At 44.3% G+C, this 13170-nt stretch overlaps 1 protein-coding gene across 1 annotated transcript in view; it reads right to left on the minus strand.

The window, feature by feature from the left end:
• Window positions 1-1075: 1075 nt before the first annotated feature.
• Window positions 1076-13170, minus strand: part of RIMS3 (regulating synaptic membrane exocytosis 3) — a 60568-nt gene continuing 48473 nt past the window's right edge. Inside the window, exons 3-6 of the mRNA XM_033956158.1 lie at window positions 12743-12855; window positions 7857-7958; window positions 5645-5784; window positions 1076-4870 (exon numbers count right to left, since the gene is read on the minus strand). Coding sequence (XP_033812049.1) covers window positions 4658-4870; window positions 5645-5784; window positions 7857-7958; window positions 12743-12855 — 568 coding nt within the window. The 3' untranslated portion in view covers window positions 1076-4657. The remainder of the gene's footprint in view (window positions 4871-5644; window positions 5785-7856; window positions 7959-12742; window positions 12856-13170) is intronic.

Genomic DNA, 13170 nt, shown 5'->3' on the forward strand with positions numbered 1-13170 from the left:
CAGGCCCAGAAAGCACCCCCCCCCCTCCCCAATTCCTTTTCAGCTCATCTGATATTGGGTTAGGCAAGGCTGGGGTGACGACACCCTTCACTTCATTCCTTCACAGGTAAAAAGCGGCTTTGTAGGCCGGTGTGAGGCTGTTGATTTCCTGCCTAACCTTCAGCTATCGACATTGGTGAAGTCACACTTGAGACAGGTACTGTGTTTCCCCAAAAATAAGCCCTAGTTATATCGACCCCAGAAGCCTAACCTGAATGCTCCTGGATTCGCCAGTAACAGCGCTGCCCCCTGCTGCACAGCCGAACCCCCGCTGACCCATCTTTCCATTCCTCCCATCTGAACCCCGCCAACCCTCCCACCATGAGACAACCAACATACCTCCCTCCTAACAACAGCGTCAGCAGCACTCTAAACAGGCTGCCTCGCGGTCTTCTCCCACCGGTGATTCCCTCTGCCGCATCTCTGATGATATCATCAGCAGTGTGGCGCAGGGAAGGTCACAAAGCAGTGCTGCCGATGCTGCTGTTTGAGTCTTGAGGGTCAGCAGGATTCAGATGGGAGGGAGAGATGGAAAGATGAGGATCAGCAGGGGTTTGGCTGCGTGGTGGTGGGGGGGGGATGGAAAGATGCTGTGTGAGAGGAGAGAGAGTCTTGGTCATTGTACTATGGTAAGACCAAATAGGTGAGTTCAGGACTTGAAATTTTAGGGATTTGGACTGTGGCTTGGTATGTGGCTGAGGACTACGCCTAAGATGAGTGGAGTAAACCAAGTTAGCAGTGGGAAGATATAAAATATGGGAAAACTCCCTGGATAGTTGCAGATGAAGGTCTGTGTTGGCAGTACTGCTTCTAATGGGGAGGGACAGAAAAATGCTGCAGAAGGAAGGCACAAGGGGAGGAAAGAGGAAGAATTGCGGTGGAGGAGAGGAAGGGCGAGAGGATCATTGTACATGAGAAAAATAAGACAGTCCCCGAAAAGAAGCCCTAGTGCGTTTTTGGACCCAAAATGAACATAAGACACTCTTATTTTCAGGGAAACACTTTATTAAACTATTGTTAGTCCTTTTGGCCTTTTTTCTTCTTCAGGCTCTTCAGCAAATCCAGACAGCTGTAGCCTAGATCAGCAGCGCATGGTTTACTGTGCACTTTCAATCGAGAGGAGCGATTTAACGTGGAAATGGGAGCTGAGACTTCAGTACTTAAGGGGTGCTGGTCAGTGCGAGTATTTGGGCTCGGTTAGCTCCACCTCTTCCTCCTCTCTCAGTTCTTAGCCAGATATATTGAAGTCAGTTTTACAGACACACACAATGGACAAAGCTCTTGGTAAGTCGTCGTCTTAGAACGTGGAACAGGGAGAATGCAAAAAAGAGGAAGGAGTTGAATGTTTCGCCTTTGTTTTAAGGACACGGTGGCTGGCTCCCTGTTCTGGTAGGGTTACCGAAGGTGGGCTAAGAAACATCACAAACACTTTTTGGTGCGGACAGTAATCTGCAAGAATTCTTCTGTGGAGACGTCCCCTCTGCAGGTCAAAAGCTAAAACGAAGCCTAACTTTTCCTTGTATTTCTATGTAGAAAATCAGTTTGATTCTGTCCGAGTTGGGAATAGTCCCTTTAAAAGTCTCTCTTGTATTAGAAGGGAAAAGCAGCAAACTTGACCTTGTAAACAAATACTTAGCTTTGTGTTTTCCGTACTAAGGTACCCAGTGCTGTGCCCAATGTGCAGTATGGTAAGGGAAACAGCCTGGTTTTGTTCTCCAGCATCGAATGTCCTTGACGTTACCTATAGCTCCATCGTGCCAGTCAGGTTTCCCATGAGGCACTGCTTCCAGATTACAGCAGAAAATGTTGAGAAGGAAATTTGCCTTAAAGCAAAGTTTGAGCTTGGAGAAACCATGTTATCTAGAAATCCCAGAATACCTCTGCTCATATACGACGGCTTTCTATTTGTTGCTTGACTTTCCTTGGGTTGAGTTTCTCCATGAAAAGTTCACTTAGTAATGACCCTCCAAGGCAATAATTCCCTCCCTCTCTCCATCTACTTGGGGGTGTCTATTGTCCATGGACTGGCCAACTACTTTCTCTATATCATAAGTAAAAGAAAGGGAATATCCTGTCTCCTATGGAAAGTCATGATGTTCAAAGCACCTCAGAAAGGGTTTCCAGTTGGTAGAACTGAAAATGGAGAGGTTGTCAATTGTTTATCTATAGTGCGATCCAAATCCCAACAGTTACAACCCGTTGGCTACTTATCAGACCCTTCGAACAGCAGCACAGGTCTTGAATGGTCTCTAAAGGTTTGGGCAACCATGCTGCTCAGGGGTCACACCTCAGTCAGGCTTTCAAGGTTTCCACAACAAATATACATAAGATTGATTTTCATGTACTGCTTCTGTTCTATGTAAATAGATTTCATACCTAGTCGTCGTGGAAATCTTGTAAGGCTAGCTAGTTTGTGGCCCTCCAGGAGTGCTGTTGCCCATACCCTTGTCTATAAACTTCAGATTATCCTTGGTAAGACTGGAAAGCAAAAAAAAAAAAAAGGCAGCGAGGATTCCAATCCATCCATCATGCAGTTGACATCAGCGTGAAGCAGCAGCCAACTGCCCGTACCGCAGTTGCTTCTCTTGGGTCTTTCAGGGTCTCTTTCTCATTCATGTAGGTCAGACTCCAGCACTTGGACACCACAGAACTTTACATGTAACAAAACAATGCAGCATGCAGTTCCCTCTCGAGCAGCTCCAGGAAACCATGAGCTCAAGTTTGGAGGGAAACTCAGAGATCGCAGTCTGTCTGTGCCGAGCTCCAGACTTTGAAGGAAAACCCTCCTCTTTGTGCAGAAAGGTAGTAAGGTGTCTCCCACCCTACCTCTTGATTTTCAAAATCAGGTGTATTGCTTGGCGAGAAAATTCCTCACAGGTATGGATGGAGGTGGCTGGTCAGATGTGGTGCCTTTATTGTTCGATCAAGACAGCCCAGGAGGACTGGAGCTTGAAAGTTACCCATTTTGGTCACTAGCATTCCAAACCAAAGCGACCAGCCAGAACTGATCCTTGCATAGTGCCTGAAATTGGTTTTTTTTTTTGCTGGTAACAAAGCGCCACATTCTCTGTGGTATAGCTACCAGGAAACAGAAGAGCAGATGAATGGAGACACCAGAGCGAAGAGAGTTTGCATAACCACTTCCCTCAGTTTTTCCTTTCATGCAACAACACAGGCTACAAGCATCCATTCTGCAAAGAAGTTTTCATCACACTGATATAAAAGGAAACTGAACAGGGCAGGCAAACTTCCACTGCATATCACAGAAAGATAACAGTTCAGTTACGCTAGAGTTGGGAATGAGAGCAAAGTCCAGGCCTCAGACCCTTCCGTCTTCTATTCTGCAAAAGTCCTTCTTTTCCTACCCAATGAAACAGTTACTGTATCATTTGTGATGAAATTTCAGTGTCTTAATGCTCTTACCCTGAGTTTTCAGCAAAATTCATAGGCACCTTCATTAGGAAGAAAGCTTCCAGACCTTTCTGTGTTGCTACATGTTCTGAGCATTTCTGTTCTCCAGGCTCCAGTCTCCTCTCTTCATCGATCACCTTCCACTGGACCTCAATATGAACCAGTGTGGACAAAGGCGCCTTCATACTTTCCTGCAGCTGAAGTTAGTAATTCGGTTGTTCATCCTTGATCGGTGACCATGGTAATCCTGTGTCATGTAGCTATGGAGTAGAGACAGAAAGAGATAGCTGAATAGTGTCATCTTTGGGTGACCTCAGCCCTCGCTGAGCTTTGGTCTGCCTGCCAACTTCTTACATCATTACCGCTGTACAGTAAAATGTAGGTTTTCAAGTGATGCAAAAGGAGACTCTTTAAATGCACTTATAATTTCAAATAAACATGTCAAAATGCATCTGTGCTGGCAGTAGGCAGTCAGGGTTTGTGGGCTACATGCTTGCAGAACGGGAGGAGGGAATTGCATTATGGGAGTTGCAAAATCTGTGTGGTGGAAGCTGCGAGGCAGGAGGTGGCTGCTGACCACGCCCACTCCTCTGTGGAAGGTCCCACACACAGGCCACAGAGAGCTACAATAGATAGCATGTGGCAAGCTACATAATATGCTACGTTCCTTAGAAAAGATACTTGGCTTACCCAAAAGTAAACGAAATTTTTTTTAAAAAAAGGTGCATCTTGCTTTATACACGTCTATATATAAATAGAGAGAGAAGCAAAAATGCATTGATGCAGTTACACATATGTCTCTATATCTATATATAGATAGCTAAGTATATTTTAGGTTTCTGTTGAACTTTTTCCTTGGAGAGCAGAATAGTAGAGAGAGAAGCAGGTTCGAGCAACGTGATTCTGGCAGTGGAACCGCTGTGCATGGTCCAGAGTCTGTTGCCTCTGCAGAGTGCGATCAGGATTCTCAAGTATGTTTCTCCACCGTGAGGTTCTGTCGCAGAGGCTTCCACACAAGAATCTCGTTTCAGGCTACCGGGTTCGGAGTGATAGACCCGTGGCCAATACTGTTGCTAGCGAGTTATTTCAGGACATACACTGATTAATATTTACAGCCATTCTGCTGAAAGTTCCTGCGAGCCGGTCAGGATTAGATTGCAGTCAACGGCCCTTCCACCGCCCTCATTTCCTTCCCTCCTCGGAAACCTTAAGGACAGGAGGGACTTGTGGAGCTCTCCAGAGAGGACTGGGAGAAGCGACGTGTGAGTGGAGCAATAGTAGAATCCGCCAAGGAGGAAGTCGGGAAGAGTTTGTACCAGCCGGTAACCATGCTGGAAAGATCCAGCTCTTCTAGCATGATCTGGGCCATCCCCATGAAAGATTTGTGATCCATGCGGCCGTAGTCTCCCCAAACTATCACCTGGAGAAGGGGAAAAGAAAAAAGCAGTGGTAAATTTTCAGCTGCCACTTCATTGCCTTCCCTTGCTCGAGGGACGCTGTGCCTCAAGCAGTCAGCTTTGGTCAGAAACAAATCTGCTGACTGGAGCTTTGTCAAATGAGCAATCAAACAAGCTGCCTTTTCCACTCCACAAAACTATCAGAGGTCATGGACTGGATGATTTCCATTCAACCGTGCAGATTAAGTTTAGCAAGGATGTGCAAGACCTGAGGTGGTTGTACTTTAATAAAATGGACGTGATTCGTACTAAAAGTCAATCCATTAATTCTGGTTTTCTTGTAATCCATCTAGATCAGGTGTTCTCAATCCAGTCCTTGGGATACACCCATAATGAATATGTTACATACTTTAAAATACATTTCTAGACCACAATACCTTTCAGATTGATGCGGTTTACATCAACAGTGAAATACAAGAGAAATATCATCTTCATTGCTTTCCTAAGAATTTTACAAAAAGAGATGTCTTTAGTAGTTTTCCGAAATGCATATATGAAATTGAAGATGCAAACAAATTACGCAGTTCTGAATCCCAAGATAAATTTGCATTTCCTCCCTCTACTCTTGTGTATTCATTGTGGGTTTCATGAAAACCTGACTGGCTCGGTGTGGTCCGGAGACTGGGTTGAGAACCCCCTGCTCTAGATTAAATGTAAGATTCAACAAACAAGCCCAAAAGTTGTAAGAGCCCCTCAAGAAAAGCCGGCCTTTTGCATGGGATCGAGGAGATGTTTACCTGTAGCACCTTGCCCTGGGGTCCCTCATCAAAGAGAAGTGCTTGTTGATACAGAGGATCCCAGGTCTTCTTGGCAGTTTTGGTCTTCTTCTTGGCTAAGCAAGCTCCATTCTCCAGCAGGTAAACTTTAATGTAGGGAGCTAGGAAGGACCACAAAACAACTGTCAAAAAGAGGGGTTCACTGAAACATAAACAGACTCAAAACTTCTATTAGTGAAAGACTAAGGGCTCTTTTTAGAAAGCCATGGTAGATGTTTCTACCGTGGGCTGGCAAGGTAAATGCTCCAACGCTCTTAGGAATTCTATGAGCGTTGGAGCATCTACCTCGCTGGCCTGCAGTAGAAATCCAAGTAAATCAAACACTCCATCTGGGCAATGCTTTTGCCCAGTCTGACTGAGAGACGCTCCACCCCCTTCTCCTCAAGAGAAGACTTGCACTTATCTACTACAGCAGTTGAGACCTATGGAAGGGGACATGAAAAGTGGCCCTTCACCGCATAGACAATGGTTGCAATGAAACCAAACCTTCTCTTCATCAGTTTTAGAAGGGAAATTTCTTTCTTGATGAAACATGCAGTGATTCAGCCAGTAATAAAGGGGTTTTAACGCTACAGACCAATATCTACACTTCCTTTATAGAGGAAGCTAACTGAAAATTGCATACGTTCCTTCTCTGAGAGTAAAACTGTCCTACATCTAAACCAGTTGGGATTCTACACTGGACCACAGAAGGGATTCTCTTCTGTTGAGTATATTACTCTAGATAGTATGCAGAGATAAGGAGATGAGTAGGATGACTTTCTCTACTGGGCCTCCGAGTCCTCGATCTTTTGAGCCATGCATTGTTCTTGCAAAGACTGAAGGAGATAGATGGATTGCAAGTCTAAAATACGTAGTTTATCCAATTTATGGTTTTAATATATTTATCCGAAGGACGGTTTTCTTAGAGAAATGAAAAATGTCAGTTATTCTTTAGTTATAGCAGTCCAGGAATCAATATTGTCCCCACTATTATTTAATGCTTGTCACCCTTGGTTGAAAATTGTTAGCAGACAAGACATTGCGTGCTGTCTCTTAGCTGTAGATATTTGGTTATGATAATCCGATGAGCCAGGGTCAAATACTGGCTGCCAAATATTACCCTATGCAGAATCCTGAAAAACCGATGGATAACTGTAAGTAAATCTAGTTTTGGCTAGCTTGGAGGTTGTCCCAAAGAAGGAGGTTCTTAGCGCAGGTGGAAATTTGGATGAGAAATGAATTATAACAAAACAAAACTCCTCTATAGCATGGATCATCGTGGTCATTACAGCATATACAAAAACTGAAGCCAGGTTGATCTGGAAAAGATTTGACCACGATCTGTACTCCTTAGTAACTAACAAAATTGACCACTGTAATTTAATTTATTACAGTACTACTGGAGTGATATGAAACAGCTGCAATTAGGCCAGGAAGCCGTAGCAAGGCCAAGTCCTGGCAGACAGAAGTATGATCGTATTCAGAAATACTCATCTCTGCACAGCTTCCAGTAACAGGCTCCATTGACACTGAAAATATCAATGGCGTCTTCTAGATCTTTGAATACAGGATGCCTACAATACTTGGTTGGACTGCTGTGCTCAACCCAACACAGATTATATTTTGTTACGGGTATTTTTGTTAACTGTTTTGGTTGGATCTTGCCAGAATGACAGTATATCAAATATGATATATAAATATTTGATTTTAAAATTCTGATTAATGAAAATGAGGAGGAAGACTTTGGTCCTGCCCTACGGAATTCTCTCCCTTAAGAGCTCCGGAGTAATCTGAGGAAATACATTTTTACATAAAAGGTGGTAGAGGCGTGGAATAGTCTCCCGGAAGAGGTGGTGGAAACGGAGACTGTGTCTGAATTCAAGAGGGCCTGGGATAGGAACGTGGGATCTCTCGGAGAGAGGAAGAGATAATGGTTACTGTGGATGGGCAGACTGGATGGGCCATTTGGCCTTTATCTGCTATCATGTTTCTATGTTTCTAAGAGCTGAAAATGGAAGAGGATTATTTAACATTCAGAACTAACTGATCAAAGTACGGTTTTTTATTCAAGAATGTTAAATTGTGATTGTATCGCGACCACTTTGATACTCACAGACTCCGCCTTCCCACCATAGTCATACTGTTTTTCCGAGTCCCTCTTCCCACCCTTCCCATCCAGCCCACCACATACCAGGGATGGATTTGGTGCCCAGCTTTGGAGTCAGACCTCGTGCCTGGATGACTTCAACCTCTAACTGCCCGTTTCTGTCGATCATCCCAATGTGGACATCACCTGGAAGAGAGTGGAAGAGAGTAGTTTAGACTACAAGCATCCATTCCTGTATCTTAAGAGAATGGCACGGGGACAAATTTGTCCCAGTGGGATCTCAATATCCCCATCCCGTTTCCGCAAGTTCTGTCCCAGTATCTGAACCATTCCTGCAAGCTCTGCCGTAACCGCACAAGCCTCGAACACTTATGATTTAAAAGTGTTCAAGGCTTGTGCAGATGAGGATGGAGCTTGCAGGGATGGGGCAGGGGCAGAGCTTGCGGGGACGGGACGGGAAATTGAGATGCCTCCTCCTCCAATTTGTTACGTCTGGGTATTTTTTTAAGCCAGCTGCAATTATTCCAAATCAGTTGGTCACTTAGCTTGGATTGCTTGAAGACCACAAATCCCAATAGGCTTTTACAGACCCTAAATTCATTTTCTCTCCGCTAGAGGCAAAGGTTTTGAAACTTGGTAGAGATGTCTGTTTTTTTAATCAAGAACTTTTGAAATAACTGAGGAGGGAGAGATTTCAGGAAGTTAGAGACTGGCACCTCCCCATTGAGCTACAACCGGCATTTCTATCGTTTCTTTCTTCATAAGGGTTGTCTTCATATGCCTTGTCAGTTTTAAGTTGATGATGTGTGTGAAGCAGTGGTGCAGAGAGATTAAGTGATGGCCCCCCTCCCCCGCCACTTGTGCGTCTCCCTCCCTTCCCCGGTACCTTTTTAATTTTCCAAGCAAAAGCAACAGCCTGAACTTGCTGCCCGCGCAGGAAAAATGAACGGGGTACAAGGAGAGGGGCAGGAAAGAGGGGGGCCTGTGCCCTTCACAAAGACCATGTCTGGGGCAGACCGCTCCCCCTCCGCCCGCACTGATACTGTTCATTTATTTTGTTGTATCACAACTATTAACACTGCTCCGCTCCTGTGACACAACGGTCCAGGTTCTATAAATGACGCTTAAAGGCTTAATTGACGCTGATAATTAACAATCGACAAAATGGACATAAATTGGACTTCATTGGGTGGATTGTGAGCGTGTTTTTCAGATGTCACTGAGTGCGATTCTGTAAAGGCCGCCTTGCATAAGTGCTATGCTACTATTCTTATGCAGTCACTGGCGTAGTAAAGGGGATGTGGCCCACCCTGGGTGCAGTCTTTGTATAGAGCAAAGGCACCTGTCCTCTTCCCCCCTCCCCCCACTGCCGTGTGCATCTGCCCCTTCCCCTCCCCCTTCGTACCTCTTTAATTTTCTCTGTGCGAGCAGCATTACAAACTTGCTGCCCATGTTGGTGTCGCCTCTCTCTGATGTCGCTTCAGGATCCCACGCCTAGGAAGCTACATCAGAGGGATGGCCAACACGACACAGGCAGCAAGTTTGTCAGCTGCTCTCGCCTAGACCTTTTGCACTGGTGGGATATAAAATGAACAATAAACATTAAAAAAAAAAAGGAAGACCAACATAAAGGGAATTATAATAATCAATTTGAGAAATAATGAAGGCATGGATGAGTGTGCAAAGAAACCTGGGAGAAAGAATAGCTTGACGTGATTTGATACGCTGTAATGCAAAAAAAAAAAAAAAAAAGATGAACAAATGACTGAATTGATCTTTGGCTTAAAACCGAGTTGATTGTCAAATAATACACCAAGTATCCTGATAGTATCCGAAAACTGGAAAGGATGGTTGTCAATAATTGGTGGTGAAGGTAAAGATAAAGATGGTGATCTTGTACACTCACATTTGGCTGGGTTGAGTGAAAGCTGAATCCTTTAGTATATCTTTTGACTAGACATACCAAAACCAGGTATAAACCGGAGCGTACAGCCCAGATAAGGTGCCCAAGATCAATACTTCTACATACAGAATAGCGTGGATTAGATGCACATTTTCAACGGTGCCTTTGTCCCTCGGAGTCTATATGGCCCCTAGATTCGGGAGCACAACTAAGTTGGCCAACGAACTGTTGACCGTCAATAATTGGATTCCAACAACCAATTAATGATGTGAATTAGCACCGATAAGGATCTCTTGCATATTTACTTGTGCGCTATTCTATAAGACTGGGGGCAGGGCCATGGAAGGGGTGGAGCAAGCATAGGGCATGTCGAAAAGTTGCACGCAGTATAATAGAATATTGGGTTTTCATGCACAGTTTGGGTGATGGGATTTACAGAGGGTTACCAGATTTTACTTTAACAAAATCCGGACCCCTAGACCTGGACGGGGAAATTCAGACATCTGGTAACCCTAGATTTACAGCAGGTTTCAGCCTTTGTGCGTTACACAAACACACCATGAAGGTGGTCTCAGAACTGCTCACTATCTCTGCAGATAAAGTAAGCGCTCGAGGTCCTTTGAGGTAGTGAGGTAGTGATTGGTTTGCCCCTAGGTGGCAGCCTCGTTTGTGTAAAGGCTGAGCTGGCCCTCAGCTATTTCTCCGCTAAGGAAGCACAGAACAGCCCTTCCCAACATCTACCGACTAGAGGCAGGCACAAGACTTCTGTTTGCAATGATGGCCAACATAAGTGAGCAACATTGATTTTGTAAAGAAAAAGCAGGATGGGACAAATCTAACTTCTTAGTTCTGTCTTGCAAACGTCAGTGTGTTAGCTGATAGAATTAGAGTCAAAATCAAACAGAGGTTCAGATTCACTGCTAGATGCTTTGGCTGCAACAGCAGGATTCAGCCACTGTGTGGCAGATAGTACCCACTCCAGAATACCATCAGACCCCTTAAGACCCCCATTTTCTCAATGGGGTGGTGAGGGGGCTCATCTTCTCCATGACCTTTGCTAAAACAGGCTTACATAGAGACAGAGAAAAATGAAGACGGTTAAAGACTCTATGGCATATCCATCTGCCCAACCCTTCCTCCCCCATGTACTTGTCCCAAGCTTTCTTAAATTCAGATACAGTCTTCATCTCTACCACCACAAATTCATGAAGAGGCCATTCCTCTGGTTATTCTTGAACCTGTCCCCTTTCACTTTCATTTTATACTACTACTACTATTGTTTATTATTTCTATAGCACTGAAAGGCTGAACATGTTAACATACAATAGACAGTCCCTGCTCAGAAGAGCTTACAATCTACCCCTCATTTCAGAGCTTCCTTTCAATTGAAAGCTTCTTCCAAAGTATATATTAAGATCTTTAAGTCTGTCCCCGGAAGCCTTATGACGAGACCACCGACTCTTTTAGTAGTCTTCCTCTGGACCAACTCCATCCTGTTTATATCTTTTTGAGGGTGTGATCTCTGTCACTCACACAAATATCCATATTCTTCTGCTAAAGCACTAGAATTTCATCTTGTTCCTTTAACAAAATTGATTTTGCTGTGTGACAGGCTCTGTCCGTCCTACTGAATGTTAATCTCTGGAGTCTGGAGAAACATTTATATGGTGATATTCTGCTTCCCCACAAGTGCACTAAGGAGAGCCAAATTGGCTGTTCTACAGATTAATTATTGAGCACAAGGAGAGCCAGGGCTGGGTTTTTCTCCGTTCCAGAGATCCAGTGCTCATTTCCATGCGCATTGTCTGCAATCACTAGATTTCCTTCCATTCATTTCTAATGCAGTGTATCGCACGCACCAGTGTGCCTCCTGAGATTTCACGTGTGTCGCGACACACTGGCGAGGAGGAGAGTCGTCCACGCCTACAGGACGTGCCTCTCGCGGTTTATAGAATCCAGGCCTAAATGCTTATCATGCATATCCTTTTTAAATTATTATTATTGCCTTTGTTTCAAATGAGTTTTGCATATGATTTGAATAATAGTGCATAACCTGGTATTCTCAATCTTTGAGTAATGCTGGGCGTCCCAAAATACATGATCAGGCAGATCCCAATAGTACAAAACACTGCAGCTAAATTTCTGCTGGGAAAATCGAGGCAGACGAGTGCCACCCCGCTACTGAAAGAGATTCACTGGCTCTTGACTGAAGGCAGAGTGAAATTGCTGACACACAAAATCCTTCATCTTTCAGAACTGGAAAGCCTAGTAAATAGAATAGACCACCATTAACCAACTCACGCCCTACACTCGAGCCTAGAATATCCTCCCTTCAGAGACATCAAATACAAAAGTGTCAGGAAAAGAATGTTCTCGGTGATGGCCCCAATGGGGTGGAACTCGCTTCCGAGGGAATTAAAAGTAGAAAAGCACAAAGTCCAAGCAAGGAATAAAGACGATACTCTTCACAGTACACGTGAGCGAATAAAGAAACAATGAGGGGGAATAGCAACATGGAGGAAACAGGAGGCGACTACCCTCATGGAAAGGGTGAACTCACGAATAATACAAAGATAAATATATGATACACAGAAATTATAAAAATAGTATATGTACAGAAATAGGTAAAATATACACATATTTAACTCGTAACATCTTTACTAAAGCTCATGCAAATAGACTGCTCTAAATTGACTTCCCAGTCATTAGTAGCGGTATAGAACAGAGGTGGTCAACTCCGGTCCTCAAGGGCCGGAATCCTGTCGAGTTTTCAGGATTTCACCAATGAATATGCATTGAAAGCATATTCATTGGGGAAATCCTGAAAACCCGACTGGATTCCAGCCCTCAAGGACCAGAGTTGCCCACCCCTGCTCTAGAAGCTTCCAATAAACATAAGCATTTTAATTGGCACCACAGAACACACTTGTAACTTCACTTTTGCTTGGACAGGTTTTCGGCTGTTTCAGCACTTTTGAAACAGGAGTGGTGTACTACTAGTGACGCGGCGTGAGCTACATGCAGATATGTTAAACGATACCGCAGATTGGCACGTGAGAAGACTCACCCATAGGTGGTGTTGCCAGAGTCTGTCTACCCACTATCTGTGCAGGCCCGAGACCATCTAAAAAATCACTGAACTGACTTTCAGCTCCCAGCCTGGTCGTCGGGAAAATGAACCTGGAAGAGAGAGACAGAACAGGGAAAACTGACATCATTGTTTTCACGCTGAGTAGTAAACTTTTCTGGCACGTGCCAGCCGCAGAGCAGACGTAATCCTATATACGGTATCAGCTTTCAGTTAGGCTGGTTTATAAAGTAATACTGGTATACTGTTTACTGCTATAGGTGTCTCTATGTGCCCTGCCTGTCTAGGGGATCGCTTTTAAAATTAGCTCCCTCTGCATTACTTTGGCAGTAAATAAAAAGTTGTCATACCAATAAAGTTTACTGAATTTGAATCTGGAAAAAGCACCAGATTCAAATTTCTCAACA

The sequence above is a fragment of the Geotrypetes seraphini genome, chromosome 8 (assembly GCF_902459505.1).
Source record: "Geotrypetes seraphini chromosome 8, aGeoSer1.1, whole genome shotgun sequence".
Taxonomy (NCBI): domain Eukaryota; kingdom Metazoa; phylum Chordata; class Amphibia; order Gymnophiona; family Dermophiidae; genus Geotrypetes; species Geotrypetes seraphini.